Source organism: Glossina fuscipes, unplaced genomic scaffold (genome assembly GCF_014805625.2).
Source record: "Glossina fuscipes isolate IAEA_lab_2018 unplaced genomic scaffold, Yale_Gfus_2 0, whole genome shotgun sequence".
NCBI classification, from domain to species: Eukaryota; Metazoa; Arthropoda; class Insecta; order Diptera; family Glossinidae; genus Glossina; species Glossina fuscipes.
This window is the reverse complement of record NW_023998414.1, coordinates 22,116,275-22,133,565: the sequence shown is the minus strand read 5'-3', so window position 1 is coordinate 22,133,565 and position 17,291 is coordinate 22,116,275. Positions and strand designations below refer to the sequence as shown.

General features: G+C 33.0%; 1 protein-coding gene across 2 annotated transcripts in view; it reads right to left on the bottom strand.

Annotated features, from left to right (window-relative positions):
- The window catches only part of LOC119644582, a 123,320-nt gene that overhangs the window by 58,969 nt on the left and 47,060 nt on the right, over positions 1 to 17,291 (bottom strand). Inside the window, exon 1 of one of the 2 annotated variants that reach the window (XM_038044180.1) lies at positions 2,467 to 3,600. The exons of the other annotated variant lie outside the window; for it this stretch is intronic. Within the exon in view, the coding sequence (XP_037900108.1) occupies positions 2,467 to 2,724 (258 nt within the window). The 5' untranslated portion in view covers positions 2,725 to 3,600. Of the gene's footprint in view, positions 1 to 2,466; positions 3,601 to 17,291 lie in introns of those variants that run through there. 2 annotated transcript variants of the gene reach the window in all.

The following is a 17,291-nucleotide window of genomic DNA, read 5'->3' as shown; positions in this document are numbered from 1 at the left end:
ACTCTCTCTCTCTCTCTCTCTCTCTCAGGACTTGGTTTAGCCCATGACGGTGGTACACGCATGGGAGGCATTCACAGACCGAGGGATTACGTTAAAAAAAAGCAAACAAGAAACAAGTAAGAAAGTTATATTCGATTGGAATCGACTCTTTTATACCCATCACCGCTGTTCTATTTGTGTAGATAAATTTCATGCAAATTTACTTCGCAACAATTTTGGCTGCACAGAGGTATGGGCGTTGTAGGCGTGCTCCTCGGCCTGTTTAAATCACTTTCAAACTCTTTTCCAAACTCGTAGGCGATATACTCCGTTTTGGTGATCGGGAGGGAAGAGTTGGGCAAATGGACAAATGAGTAGACGGACATGCTTGGGCGCAATCCAAATTTGAAACTGGCCAAGAATTTTTATACCCGTAAGGGATTTTTGAACCAGTCGTTTTAAAGGCTTAAATCGATTCAAAATTCGATGCTGATGAAGAAGATATATATATATATATATATATATATATATACAGTTTTTGGGATCTCTAACGCTTCGTTTCAACAATTCATGCTTTAGTGCCGGGTTTAAGAATAATAATAATAAGAAAATAAAATCATGATAATAAACACAATTAAAAATATTTTGATATGCTTCGAAACCCTTCGTTTGCGATGCGTGTCAGACAGACAGGATTGCCGTACTTCTGCCCTTTTCTATTGGGAATAATAGCATGAAAGAAATGAAAATATGAAGAGCATTGATTAGATTATTCGCAATATCGTACGATATTAAGGGGCACTTATTTATGACGCGATATTCCAATTGCCATAAATTCTTCCTACGTTGTTAATGTTGTTGAAATCAATCAAAAAAACAAAAAAACAAAAAAAAAAAAAACGTCTAATAACAACACAGATTTTTACAAACCATTTTGCATTTGTTTGTTTTCTGTTTTAATAAATGTGTTTTCGAAAGTGACTCTGCTTCAAAGTATCGAAAATATGGGCTTAAAAAAAAATGTTGACAAATTTCTTTGATATATATTTCCTAACTAAGTAGAGTGACGCAGTTGTTAGTAACACAAGCATTCCTGAAAATGTTCAAAGACACCCTGTTCATCTGATATCTGTTATCCAAAGGTGAGTGTTACCTAAACCTTGTACAATTCCTTTCACGACCCGCATGTCATCGGCAAATTAGTTTGCTTAATATAGGAAAACTGACGCCCACTAGAATTCTCTAAATATTTTCAAAATTTAATCCGAGGTGATCTTAGCGCATCCATAGGTCACTTAGGACAAAAAAAAATATCTGAGTCGGAAGAGTGAATGCTTTGTTGGTAAAAATTGCGGCTAGAAAGTTACAATTCCATACAAATGTTCCCGACGAATCCCCTGAGAATGGCCTCAACAGGCCGAGAACCGGAAGGTAAGCAAATGAAGGGAAATCGTTTCTAAGCATATTCAAGTTATATGATTAAATAAAGCAACTTGGAAACTCGTCGATTGATTTTTCAATACATTTCATCATCATCATCATCATCATCATCATCATTATCATCATCATGATCTTATGTTGATCAATAATAGCCAATAGTGAACTGACTATTTGTATGCCTCCTATTTGGAACAGACTTGAAGAGTATCCAAAGTTCGGTTAAAGCTTCTTGTAATGACAAAAACATATATATATATATATCTTTCCCGTACTTAAGAGCATAAGAGCCAATTAAATCATCTATCGTTTCAAGTGCTTAAAAGTCGAACGGGGAATGGGGAAATTGAATGGAATTTTAAAGGTTTTTATATGCAATGAAATAATTTTTTAATAGACGAGTGCTATTAATGCTGAAAACGTTTACGTATTAATTAAAAATGAAAATATGAAAACAAGGCAGAACATTGAAAAGAGAAACAAAACTTAATTCTTAATTTACCTTAAACAACATAATGGCACTTGAGTATTTTCATATTTCATCTAAGAGTAGGAGAAAATGTTTTATGACTTTTCAAGATATTTATTTCGAATTTCGAATTTGTAAGATAAAGTAAAAGTAAAAATATTTGAGTACGATTGCAGTTAAGTAAGTTAAAGGGCCGTTTTAAAATTTGTTCGACTATTTCATGTATTGTAATGCATTTATAAAGTGAGACACTGTGTCGCAATAAATCCATTGTAATAACATGAACAACATGAATCTTTGCTCAAAATATGTTGTGTATGATTTTTTTTTTATTTTTATTTGTTTTTTACATTCACACGTATTAGTGCATGAATGCAATTTATTTATTGTATGAATAGCTAAGCATTCCCAAGTGCTTAAGTAAAACTTTATGGCAATGGAGTTACGATTATAAAATCATTATGGAAATGTGCAAAAAATCAATGAATGAATGAAAATGTTAAGAAGAGGAAAAAATTCCAGTAAATGATTTTTTTTTTCTTTTTACTTCAAGTGTTAATATAATCATTAATGAAGCTTACCTTGCAAGTTTGAAAAAATGCACCAATACTCGATTTTGTATACAACAAATCATTTGATGAAGTGCTGTTTGAAGTGGCATTATTACCAACACTAGCACTATTATTAGTGCTAGCATTATTACTATTACTACTGCTGCTGCTGCTGCTAGTAGCACAACTGCTAGTGATGCTGCTTGAATTATTATGTTTTAAATGCTTTTGCAGCGATGACGATAGAGGTGCATGAGGCGGGGAGGTTTTGATAGCCACAGTATCCATTATCGTTAAATGTTGTTATTGTAAAATTCGTTGTATCGTTTTGTATATGGCAAGAGAGGAAGGAATCTGCTATTATTTAAATTAATATTTGCTTATGCAGTAGCTTGTAATAACAACACGTTCTTACTGTTGATTCTCCTATGTATTTTATATACTATTCAAAAATCATTTATATGGTTCAGTTAACAGAGTTATGCTTATACATCAAACCATTAATATTTTATTGGTATTGTTTATGCTTTTGTTCAGTAACTCCGAAAAGGGTTTTAACAGGCAGTCAGTCAGTCAGCCATGCATAATGTTTTGTTTTTTTCTTGTTTTCCTTTAGGGGATGTTTTATTCACGTTAATCTTTCTTTCTAAGGATGACACCTTAAAACTATAGTTTTTGTGGCAATTTTCTTTGCGCCTACACAGTTAGTTTAACATAAATAATAAATGCACCTGTTAAAACAGAGAACAATGAATTTTAGGAAGGGCTTACCACTCCAAGCCTCTAGCGAGTTAGAAAGAAAGATGCATCCCTTGAAAACAACTTTTTAATCAACGTTTCTTTTTTTTGAAAAAATTTTTGTAAATTGTTTTATGCACACACACACACATAAGCGCGTTATTATTAAGAAAGGCTTGCGTTATTATTATGCTGCATATTTTGTTTAAATGCCAAACGTATATACGTATAGACGTTTATCTGTTTTGTGTTTTGAAGCTACCGTAAGCGCACATTTATCGGCAGCTGCGTTTTTTTGTCATTAGAGAAATGCTGAGTATCACAATTGTTGCTTTAACTTGCCTTGCAATCATTTCATACACATGACATACATTTTTTATGAAGAAGAATTAAATTTTCTCCATCTTGCTTGCTTTTGTTTTTAAAATATTTTGACAAAAAGTCTTTAAATTTTTGTGCATAAACTTTATTAATTAATATTTTATTTATTTATTTAGTAATTTTTTTAAATTCATTTTCCTTACGAACTTGTTATGTTTATTTCTTCTTGCCCATAAACATTTGCACAGAAATATTTAGTTTTAAAGACAAGACGTTTAGGTGAAACCGTTAATAAGACAAATTGAAAACTAAACGTCTAAACGAAATGATCGTAAGTTGAACAATAAGAAATATATTTTAATTAATTAATCGTATGTAAAAGTATTTATTGTGTATAGTCTTGTTCTCGGTAGTACATATATATATTTATATATATTATTTCGCATAAGCTCTCACAACGAAATATGTACACATCTTTATCAAAGAGTAAAAATGTATATATATGAACATTTACGTATATTACTTCGAGAAAGAGAAAAAAGCGACTGACTTGGCTGCCGAACTGACTGAAACTGACTGAGACTATACAAGCAACAACAACGGCAAAGACACGCAAGACATGTTAGCTCGTTTAGCTAGAGACGGGAAGCATATTTATTTTATCAAAATGTTTGCAACACTCCGAAAGAAGCTTCATAGACCTCACAAAGTGCTGAAGTGCAAAATTCTTACACTGTAAGTGCTCTGCACTCTTTTATATTAAGGGCTTTTTTGCAAAGCCAAAGAGATAGATAGTATTTCAGTGTTAAAGGTTCTAAAGGGTTATTAAGTCGAGACATGTTGAAGAGATAATGTGCAGCTATATGCTCATAGAAAATCCATAGATATTTTAAATACTTTTGCAACTTTAGTGAGTTTGTACGCGATTATCTTTATAGAACTTTTTTCATAATATTCATAATATGACAGTCAAATTTAAGTCTTCAATTTATAGAACGTAATCTCCGCAAGCAACGAAATTCTTTATTTTATCCTGGCCATAGCTTTTCCAAGTTCCATGGAACGATTTGAAGGATATTTTTTATATAAATGAAATAAAATTATACAAAAGTTTATAAATGAATTATTATGACTAACTTTAAACATTAAAAATTGAAAATATGCTGTTAAATATTAAGAGAATACTAAATTATGTACGTATATATTTATTTAATATATATTAGTTTTTAAGAAACGACGTTTATATTCGTTTTTTCATTTAAAATGTTGCCTTTTTGAGAGTAAAATTTGCTTTGCTGTTCTTATGGAAGGCACCGATCTCTGATTGTGAGTAAGAATGTCTCTCTGAGAGTAAAATTTGCTTTGCTGTGTGTTTTGATGAGAATATCTAGATTTATATTCGTATAATTAATGATGCTCTCTCTTTTTTGTTTTTCTCTCATTTTCAAACACACAACAACGAGTTAATGAGTAACACAAAAATTTTACAACACAATGCCAGCAATCGATGTAAAAATTTCCCTTCAGTAGTCTTTGTATCTGTTTTCTTAAGAAAGAACTAATTTAATGAAAAACAAAAAAAAATATTATTTGTGTTTTCTTGTTCTCTTAATCGCTTGGGTGTATTTATGAGATATTTTTTAAAAACCAAAGAAATTAAAATCTGTTGCCTATCTAAGGGAGCTGGAATTAAAAGAACACTTTTATTAACAGCTCATCAAATACGATAAAAAGAGAATGGTTTTCTTTCTGCATTACAGATATCAATAGCTACTTGTCATAACCATAATAGGAAGATATTACGATATAAATTGTACACACTAACGCAGTTTATATATTTGGTTTAGCAAACGAGTCTCTCTTGATCAGTCACGTCTACTTGCCTGTCCGTCTAGCAAAACTGTGATCATCATTTCAAAGTCTCGTGGATATTATGAACGATTTGCTCTCAATTGTAAAAAAAAAAAAACGTCAAAAAAAGTCATATGAATAAATGAAGCGAAATATTTCTTCAAATGTCTACTGCTCCTACAAGGTCCTACAATATCGTATAAATCATAAATAATAGATAGGCGCACTTTTGATTTGTCATATAATATTTCGAACCAATTAATTCTCTCCTGTTCACTTACGTATTTCCGTTCTTAGTTTGCTCATTGTGGCAAAAACTGGCAAAGAAATATGCAACTGACGCAACTGTAATAATGTGAATAAAACAGATTTTCAACGCAAAAGCCATTGTGCTATGTTCCAAGGTTACATAAGCGAATAGGCCAGCATTGGGTAAGAAATTGTAGCTTGTGGTATATCCGAGATATTGAATGATAACACGTTAGATCGCCAGTTGCGATCGTACGACCATTTTTTAGAATTAAGGAAATTTAATGCACTCACCGTAAAACACGAACCCGTTATTCATTGTATTCGGTTATTTCGATCTTAGGCGAACTGCCTATTCATTTCAAAAGAGCCGGATAGATTTCAATTAATTTATCGTATTTTGGAATAATTAAAATAACTAAAAGTATGCTATCAAAATGTCCATCTTTTATTTGAAAGACATAAGCCAAAGATTTATTTAAGAGAGTGTTTACAATTTCTTTGATAACTCTCAAAATGGATATATGGGATATAATAAGGTGAAGGAAATTTTTAAAAATGTAACCAATCCCAGAAAAAAAAGGCGAATCGCTCAACCAGTTTAGCCGTTAAAAAATTGAATTTAGCGTAAGTTCTAAGCAGTCATAGTATACCTGAAAAGGTTTGGCGCAAAACGATTAGAATGAAGTCTTGTAATCGAAATTTGAATAGCTTCTAAAAACTCAAATTGACTTAATGCCGAAAATGAAACGAATACATACACATAAGCATAATTATGCTTGCAAAACAATTACTGCATTAGAAAAGTAAAAATAATTTTATAAATGTGTGGAAAAACGTTCTAAATAATACATACTAGCTAAGGTAGTTTGTATTGCTACTTCTGGGGATATGTTTAGATGTGTGTGCGTGTGTGTGCTTGTATACATTTATATATATCTATATATATATATATTCGTGTTCACCATTATTATCATTTGAATTGCATACATGTACACATATATTTATATATAACGTGTACAGACGTTAAGTCAAATGTGCCAAAAAAAATAAAATGGCGGCCATTTTATGAGACTCATGCATAGGTTTCTTATCATTACTCGCTCTCTAAAAACGTATACAATGCCTTTTAAAATTTACTGAGGAATAAAAACACGTTTCTACATAAGCAGACTTATGTCTTATGAACAGAGCTGAAAGGCTGCACAATACGATACTCCGCTTCAGACGTATGTACGTATGACATCCAGTTACATGCCTTTGTATAAATATTAAGAATAGTCAGCAGAAAAGGGGCAACAATATGTTAACGTTTAGTAAGAATACTAAGAGAGTAAAGAAGTATTATTTCGCTTCGCTATGAAGATAAAGCTGTAGTTTGTTTGTTAACATTAACTAAACTTGAAGAACATGATTATAAAGAGATGACTTTTTGCTAAACTCTAAACTCAACAGAAATTAGGAAGAAGAAGAAGAAGAAGTGATGGAATAAACAATGCAAAATACAATCTTCAAATTGTCTATTGGGCGGTGAAGCGCTAAGGTTATACGACAGTACCGACAGCTCTTTGAGAAGAATCTATGATAATTGATTTCAAAATCGCAGTAACGTTGATGACGCGGTTTCTCCGCGTTTTATGTCTGTAGTTTTATGGATTTTTGTTTTCGTTTCTTCTTCTTCTTCTTCTTCTTCTTACCCACTTATTGCGCTTTATGTGTTTTAAGTCTTGTTTTCGTAATTTATTTGTTTATCTCGAGACACTGGCAATGCTTGCAAAAGTGAAACATATTTTTCCAAATATTTTTGTAAAATAAGTTTACAAAAATTATTTATTCAATCTTGAAAGAGCGAAAGAGCGTGTTTATACAAAGTAATACCCAGGTAATGTGGGTCCATCGTTACTAGCCTACCCGCATCGCATATATCGCATAATTATAGATTTATTTATAATTAAAATATAGACTTTAGTTTAAATAATATGAAATCTTTGGGGATGTGTGACAATCTTATATACACTTGATTTTATGAAGCCATATATGAACTGCAAAACTTATCTTAATGCGTAAGTTTCAACCAAAAATTAACTAAACACCGCTGAGAGTAATCCAAAGACAAATAATTCATGAACGATAACCGATAATGACGATGGCAAGTGGGCATGTTAGAGTAAGTATACCAGTACGACAAGATCATTCGTTTAATTTACTTTATTAATTAATAATAGTGATTACTAATCGTCATTATAATTAAGATTAATATATATATGTGTGTGTGTGTGTGTGTGCCAGTAACACTACAAAGCCTCTTAGGGGACGATTGTAAACTGTAGTAATATCGGATACAGATACTATAATTACATTGCACGGTATAGAAGCTAAGCATATAGTATAAGAAGCTAAGCAGACGTAATTGTCGACTATAGAAGACTTTTATAGCCAAGCCACTGCTTGGGCTTACATACAGTGAGTTAGGGAGTTCTACAACTTAACAGCATAAACAGCGTCAAAATAGTCTGGACGATGATGAAGATTTATGATCCTCTTAGGCAAATACTCTGGTGTTCGGCAGCGCATGGGTTTGCGAAGAAAGATTAGGTTTTTGACGTTAACGTACGTTTGAAGATCGGAATTTAAAATTTTAAGTAAAAACGAAAATAGTCTGTCGTATTTTCGTTTATTAAAGACATATCTGGCACACTTGAGAACAACACCCTACAATCTGTTACACGAAGCATAATCTGATTTGCCATACATCTTTGCACCACAAAATATGGGCGGCACCACCAAGCATTTATCTATCTCAATTCAGCAAAAGTGGAACCAAAAAAGAGAAGGAAATCGCAGTCTTCTCAAAATGCTATAAATAGGCCTTAGCGTAAAATTAAAACATGAGCTGGAGCGCTTAAACGAAAGTTAAGCTTGAACAGCGTGATTAGAGAGGATACTAGCGAACACAATTTCTTCGTGGCAAAAAATGAATATCATAAGCGATGGGTGAAATGAAAAACACTTTAGTTTTACTTACATTTAACGTTAAGTTATTAGAAAAGGAGCCGAGAGTAATGCGATCGAACTTTTCGTTAATAAATCAGATTCAGATTGTCTCCACCTTTGCGCGGCCACGTGAGATCAATTTATGCGTTATCGGCATAAAAATGAATATGACACTAATAAGGATGCTTAACAAGATAAGGTACCAAAATGGAATTTTTGCGGAACACCCGATGTTCCTTTCCTTTCGGTTGATACCGACTAAGACCTAATCAGTTTAATCGCGAATTGAGTGAAATTAAAGTAGCACTGAAGCTTTTGCAATAGTGCCGAAAACCATAGAAAAATCAATTATTACGCGAATGATCATTTCTTCCCTTCATCATTTCCGAAACATATTATCAGTCTTAACGCAAAGAATTTCGGTTACTAAATTCCGTCCCCTTTGAATATTTCGTCAAAACCATGGAGCTTCTTTTCGCTACCACCACGATCACATTTTACTAGCGGGTATCAACCGTTTTAGATGTGGCTCAAGTTCTGTGGGTAGAAATCGGATCGAGTGAACCTTTTTAACGTAAGCAAGAAATAATTTTTAAAATCTTACTTAACGTTAAGTTACAGTAGACGATTGCGTGCCCATCCCGTACCCATCTCTACGTATTCGCACTCGATCGACAAGCGAAGTTTCAAACTTTTGCTATGTTTACGCAATACTTGTACCTTGATCGGCATGAAAATATAAAGAAGCTTGACGCAAGGTTCGCACCTGTTATATAGCGCGATATTTCAATTTGTTCGACGTAATGTATTTCTCCTTTGAATTACACCAAGAGAATCTCTTCCGATTGATAGAGTTTTTCATGTGGAACACAAAGGTGATACCGTAAATAAACAGTCCAACATATCTCGTTGTTATATAGGGGCTGTGATAAATTTTCCATCGATTGTCAAGCAACAATTTCAACGAAACCGCAATAGTATGAGAATTAGAAAATAATATTTCTAAAGAAATTAGTCTCAATGGCCAATGGAAGTTGAAATCACAATGTCCTGCTCTCGCATGTGTGTTTTCATGAAGTACGTCTGAAGTTGACGCTTGAATATGACACTCAAGTGACTATCGTTCAAAGATCATCTTCATCAGTGGTCAGCATCCAGACGTCTACTCAGATTCGATAACTCATTTATATGTGCGTTTGTGTATGTGTTTATTTCAACCAAATATAAGACCTTATAAGTCTCTTCACTATTAAAAGCAAAAGTCAACAAAGGTAAACACCTAATGTAACGTAGCGCTTAAAATTTATAAATCTATTTTTGGATTATATGCTGTAAAGCAAGTAAATAAGCAAAAAAGGCGCGCAAAACGAAATAAACAACAACAACGAAATTATTATCAACTAAGCGTATAAGGAAGGAAGAAAAGCTAGTTCAACAACGGCATCATTTTAATAGCAGCATTCATCCAACTATTGGCATTACACAAACAAAGATTTTATTTTTAAATTCGCAATCAGTAGTGGAAAAACAAAATCACGGCCAGAAAGGACTGAATAAAGAAGAAAGAAGAAAAACATGGCTAAGGTTAAGAACAGGAAAAATGCAAAGAAGAAAGATTTAATTTTCAAGCATGAAATCACTTAACAGTCATTGAAATCGGTTGAAATCGAATTCGAGAGTACGCTTTACTTTATATTTATATAGTCGCTTAAAGCGGCATATATATACATACACATATATATATACATACATATATATATATATACATATACATATATATATATATATATATATATATACATGTGTATAGTTTACCGCAGCTTCAATGAAGATTTGATTTTCCACTAAAAAGACAAAGCTGTGAGCAGAGCGACTCGGTAGTCAACAAATACCGTTCAACCTTTAGAAGATGAAGATATATTTTTTGCCTCATAATGCAAGATTGTAATCATAATTCAGTCACCAATCTACGGCACGCTGATATGTTGACGAAGACATTCCAAGTTTTTACTTCGGCCAATGAAATTGATCTTGGGGTCTTATTGTCTAACTAACGATTCGATTTGTAAGTTGGCCCACTTTGAACGAAAACGTCAGTTGGCCTTTGAGTGCTGCTCGCACATTACGCGATCTCTTCTTCTCTCATCCTTAGCTATATCGATTGATCTTTCAATATTTTCGACTAACTTGCGATGGGACTGGGGTTGTCTACGAAACGTTCGTTATGCTCTGTTATGCTATTTTTTGTCTTACGGTACTTTTATATATGTTTGCCAAGTTATGTTACTTTAGTTAGTTGTTAGGCTATGTTATTGTCTTGCAATGTATTGCGATGTTTACACTTTCGAAAAATTGTACATTTATATTTAGGAAAAAAAAGAGAGACAAACATCAAGGGTCTTATGTCGCTTACGTATTTTTATTTTCGTTTAGTTTTATTTCATTGACTTGTTTTCTTCTCTTTTCTTTCACGAGCATTTGAAGAATTTTGTTCAAAACGTATTCTGCCCAAACGGTTTCCTAAGCAGTACGCCACACAAGGAACAAAACCACGTATTGCTAAAGTACACAACTTTAAAACTCTAACGTACAAATTGAACAACGCTACTTCGATAAAATCAAAAAAAAAAAAAAAAAAAAAAAAAAACCAAAGGAACTGGTTTATGTTAACAACATACAAAGCGCAAAGTACAGCATGATCACGAAGAAGATATCATCAATTTATGATTTTATTTATGACCTTCATGGTAATAATATTTATATATATTTCGAGGATATTTTGCAAAATATATCTGAGTTCAGACATAACTGGTATTAGATTTACGGAACGTATAAAAATTCTGTATATTCTTTGGAGACTACAATCGCGAATATTCGATCGATATGATCGATTAAGAATTCAAGGTTATAGGAGGAAAAACGTAATCTGCTCAGATGTATGCCAAGAATGTAGAAGAAGTTGACACGACATCCCGATGCCATAAGTCGACGGATATAATGACAAAATTGCGTTGCTTAAACAAAAAATAAAAAATAAAAAAATTTCTTTTACTCCCGGGCACTATACACAACTGAATAGACTTTTTTTCAAAAATGAAAAGTTTGCGCATCATCCGAGTCAACCGAGTTTCACAAGTTTAAAAACCTACATCATTTCGCTCAGTACAGTTATTCATATAACAATTGTCAAAAATAAGAGAGAAATGATTGCACATTTTCTCCGAATTCCAATCATTTACAATAGTTTTCGTAGATGAATCAAGTTTCATCAAAATATCGCAAAAATATCTGTTTGTAGGTTGAACACAAGAAAACTGACAGACGGACAGACGGACAAACGGACAGACGGAAAGCTAAGCTCTATATATGATGAAAGCTGAGTTTGTCTATTGTATACGTTCGGACAAATTTAATATACCCTTGTACGACAAGTAGCCTAGAATAGAGTGAGCGTTCGATATCTAAAAATAATATTTATGTTCACTAATATATGTTGAAAACTAAATTTCACTTTCACTTTCTAGCGAACCATACAAGCAATGGCGTACCCAGGCACGCTTCGTAAATTAAGGAATGATTTTGAAACAATTCTTCTGCAAGCAAGGCACTGCTGTTGCTTAAAATCTCGAAAGAATTACTCTATTGCTGAACTTGGGGCAAATATTTCATATACAAGGCAGTTAACACAATTGTGCTTTTCGATCCATTAATATTAAGTTGACGACCCGGAATGCATATAGTGCCTCTTTACCATCAGAGGCATTTGTCGAAACCATAGCGATCTCCTCTCATGGCAAGCACGACTTTTTATGCATCGTTTGTAAAGAAAAATCTATACAAGTCCCTATATATATATGTGCATGCGTATAAATAAAATGTATGATAAGAAGGACCCTGATCGATTTGCCAATTAGCCCGTAATTGGGCGGGCATTTAAGATTGCGCAATTTATTATTCTCTTACAAATCTTATAATAAATTAAAATTTGTTTCGACTTTATGTGATAATAAGAAAATTACATTTCAATCATTTTTATTAATTAGCTAATAAATCAAAATTATTCGAAATAAGGCAAAAAAAAAAAAAAAAAAAAACACACAAATTTACCCTTAAATATGTGCATGTACATGTACATTTATATACGCATATAAGCATATGTATGACGACTGCTGCTAGCCTTTAGTGTTCATCAGGCCAACTAGACTTGGCTCGTTTTGCATCGATAGATGATGAGATGAGATTGCTTATACGTTTGCATCCATCTCTTCCTCTTTTTTTTTCCCCTCTTCTTCTTCTCCTACTTCTCTTCTCCTTCTCCCTATCATTCTTTTTTGTTTTGTCTTTTTTGTTTTTTTTTGTTCCTCTTTTTTGCAAATTTTGTGCAACTTCATCTCAAGCACACGTGCGTAATTTTATGACCAGAACATTACAGTACATCTTTGTATACAAGCCATATACATACATATATATATGTATATATATATAAGAAGAAAAGTTTTTCATGCCAGGCCAGTGTATTTATTTATTATTCCTTAACGTAAGCAAGTCTTTTTTTTTTTTTGTTTTTGTTCCTTGTGCATAATAATTCTTCACAGCATTATGCACTGTCATGATGCCAAGAACAGAGTCCATTGCTCAAAATAAAACAAAAAAAAAGATTCAAATCAAAAGAATCAATTAACCGTAACAACGGCTACACAATATTTGTAATTACCTTTTTATTTTTTAGTTGCTACAAAAAAAAAAAAAAAATATTAAGTTTTTTTTCTTTTCTTCTCTTTTTTTTTTTTTTTTTTTTTAAATCAATAATTACAATGCAATGTCATTAAAGAAAAGAAAAGTCAACAGTGGTGAATGCTTTCAATGCTTGTTTGGTAACAAAGCTAATAAGGAAATAAGATAAATTTATGTGAGTTATGCAAGGCATGAAGAAGCGCTAACATAATAGACCAGAGGGCACCAAGTCATAGAAATAACTAGTTCGCCTTTTATCCAACCTAGCAACAAGAAAGACATCGCAGAACTCTTAGACGAAGCACCATTTAATTTGATTCGTTAGATTTGCCCATCAAGGAGATAAAAATATCGATTGAACGGATTCATTGAAGAATGCGCAAGAATAACACGATCTTTATGCGTTACTGGTCACTTCCCATCTTAATTGAGTTCGCAAGAAAATACAGATTCATAGTACAGAACGAACTGTTCTGTCTTATAAAAATCAATAGATAGATAGTACCTATGAATCTTCCAAAGCTTCAGAAGCTTTTGGGCCCTGTATGCCACTGTAAAAATTAGAAAAAAATTATTATATAACTATATATAAAGGTGTATAAGATTTATTAAGCGGCTAGTATAGACACTCTGGAAAGAGATGCAATCAACTTTGCAACCTCATCGCCCCCTTCGAAGTTCATGATCATACCCCTTACAATTCTTTTCCTGATTCTTAACAGACTCATATATAGAATCGGGCTCACCATTTAAAGCAATCAGGAGAGCCAGCATTTGTTTCGAATCTAATTCTTATTTTCGATCAAGGTAAGCGGGACTTTAACGGGACTATTTCGAAAGGCTCTCTTGAATTTTAGCCTGAATTACGTTATGTTGATGCATTTGCTCAAACGACCTAACACAGTTTATAAGATACGTAGGAGAAGATTTCGATTTTCGTTTTAGTGTAAGTTCTGAACGAAGCACTCTCAAGAGCAGACAAAGCGTTCTTTAGACGATTCACGCTAAGAAGAACTATTTTAGCGAGTTATATATCAAAACATCCCGCTCTTATCGTATGCATTAGGCAAACTGAGATCATATAAACTGGAATATTGATATCATACTTGTTCAGCTAAAGAGACGGTTTGTCACTGTCATAATTATTATGAAAAGCCAAGAATGTATTCATTATAGAGAGTATAAACTAAATAAGGGATGCGAAAGGCAGAGAGAGAGTTAACTTGAAGAAAAACAAGGAAGAAAATTATATTCGGTTGTGACCGAAGCTTTTACACCCATCTGTCTATAATGGTAAGCAAAACTGTTCACAGCTTTTCTTACACAGATATGTGGGCATTGTAGGGGCGTCCTTTGAGAAGTTTGGGTAATTTTTATATATCTTCGCGAAATCTTCATTTTGGGCAACAGTTGGGCAGACGGACAGATGGACAATACTTTATAGATATATGAGTTATAAAGATATTGGAAAAAAAAAAAGAAAAAAAATTAAACTTTAACATACTGTACTATATTGAGTAGGCGTGGCCAAGCGTTTCCATTTTTGTACAGGTACTACAGCATGGCCTGTAAAATACGCGTTCAACATGCGTAAATTTATCTGCTGAAGTTAATGAGTAATGAGCAACCAATAAATCTTATTTTCCAAGGTGTTCTCAGTTGACTTGGCACTGTAGGCGTGTTCTTCGATCGATTTTGCCCACTTTTAACATCAACCTGTGTGCAAGAACTTCAAATGGTTGAAATCGATGACTTCATTTTTGCGGCCAGAAGAATGTTTACAATAGACGTTACATAGACGGATAGACGGACATGCTTTGATCGATTCAGAATTTGATGCTGACTAAGAATATATGTACTTTGTGCAGTTTCTGAAACTTCCGTCCGGGCGCTTTGCAAACGTTTTGCTAAAATGAATATACCGCTCACTCTTCGGTGGTGGGTATGAAAATTATAACTAAAAAACTGATATTTTATTGAAAATTCTGCTCTTTTTGCTTTCATTTCTAAGCACCTTGTGGTTAGAATCAGGCAGTATAAACAAGTAAAGCGTTGACGTAATTTTCTGATTCCCGTTCAATTATAAAAATGTTTGAAGAAATTGTCAGGCAAACTGCATTGGGGTCCGCTGCTATTATTATATTGTGTGTGTGGAATAATGAATTTTGCTTAATGTTGAAAAAATTCGAAAACAAAATAATTGCAATTTAAAGAAGAAATTTTGTACCTAAGAAAGAAAGATGGAAACGTATGTAACGATTTTTATAGCAGACATGCAAATAAATGATTCATCTGAATATCAGTCATTGTTAAATTGAAATTTTTTCTATTATTCTTTGTTTCACCAAGTAGTCAAAAAAAAAAAAAAAAAAGAACAAAATGTTTTTGCGACTACTAGTAATCATCAAGATTCGTATACGATGTCTGTTCAGAAGACCTCCACTTAAGGTGATGCCTTTACTAAAATGCTTAATAGGAACGCTTTTCATAGTCTATTAAAGTTTTTGGCGAAAATCGCGTATAGTTGAAGTCCTTTGCGATTCATTTTCTAGCCTTTTTTCCTTCTTTTTTTTTCAATCATTCAGCACAAACTACTTTTTGCTGGAAACTTGACATCAATTTTGGGAGAAGCAAAAAGTGAAACGAAAGTCAATATTGTTTGCTCGGCGAGTCTTAGATCAGAGATTTTTGCACGAAAATCAATAGCAAGAGCAAATCAATTTGTACGATTTTTGAGTGCGTTCAGGCCATCGTTTCCACGAATTTAATCAGCGATTTGTATTAGGCCAACTAATATGTCACTAACAGATTACAGTGAAAAGTTGGCGGCCACATCATGGTCAACTTGATGGGTTTCGTTAACGATCATAACTGCCGTTCAGAGAACTCACACGGGATCGTCAAAAAACAAATGCATAAACTACGTGTCACGGTTTGGTGCCTATTTTGGACTGAAGCCGTCATTGTACCATACTTCTTCGAAAATAAGACTGGTCATGCGACGACTGTCACCGGTGCTCGATAACCCAATTATTTCTGCTTAAATGACATGATATTGATGTGAACGACATCTAGTTTCAACCAGACGCTGAAATAATTCAATTACTATATGAGACTGGTCGTTGCTGGTCGTGCACCTTCTCGTTTCGATAATCAGAGTTGGCATCCTAGATGGTTCGACTTACTAAAAGAGATCTATGCCAGCAAGCGCAGAATTACCCGACCATTGAAAGAGGAGCCTCGACGTTGCATCAATGAAATTCAATCACATTTATAAAAAATAGTCATTGAAAATTTGAATAAAAAAATGCGTATGTGCCGGCAAAGTTGTAGAAATCATTTCACCGATATGCTATTCCAGGCATAATCCCATCGTATATAAATTACAATTAAAAATTAATTAACTCTATTTTCTATTTAATTAAAATCGGCCGTAAATTTTTGGGATATCTGATATAATAACTGAAAGTGTATATTTACAACATGTGGAGCGATGGCGCAACCGCTTCGGACACATTTAATGTGTATGCGGAAACCAGTACCGTTCTAAATTGGACTTTGTTCCTTCATTTTTTGTAATTATTTTTGCGAACGCATTAAACTTTGGAAAAAAATAAAATGCATAAAACTACCAGACATTCACCGTAATGAATATAAAGTGCATATTTCATAATAATTACTTGATAATGAAATAAAATAAAAAATGCATTAAAAAATTTCTTGTTCTTTTTTTTTTTTTTTTTTTTGTACATATTATATGCATCCCAGTGTCAGTAATTTTCTGTAATCAAGATCGTAATTTTGATTTAAATTTTTTTTTTTTTCATACCCGTTACCAACGGATGAAGGGTATATTCACTTTGTGAAAACGTTTGCAACAGTCAGAAGCAAACTTCACGTGACGCCACAAAATGGATATTATTTTGATTAGCATTAAAATTCTGAATCGATTGAAAGGCGTCTGTCTC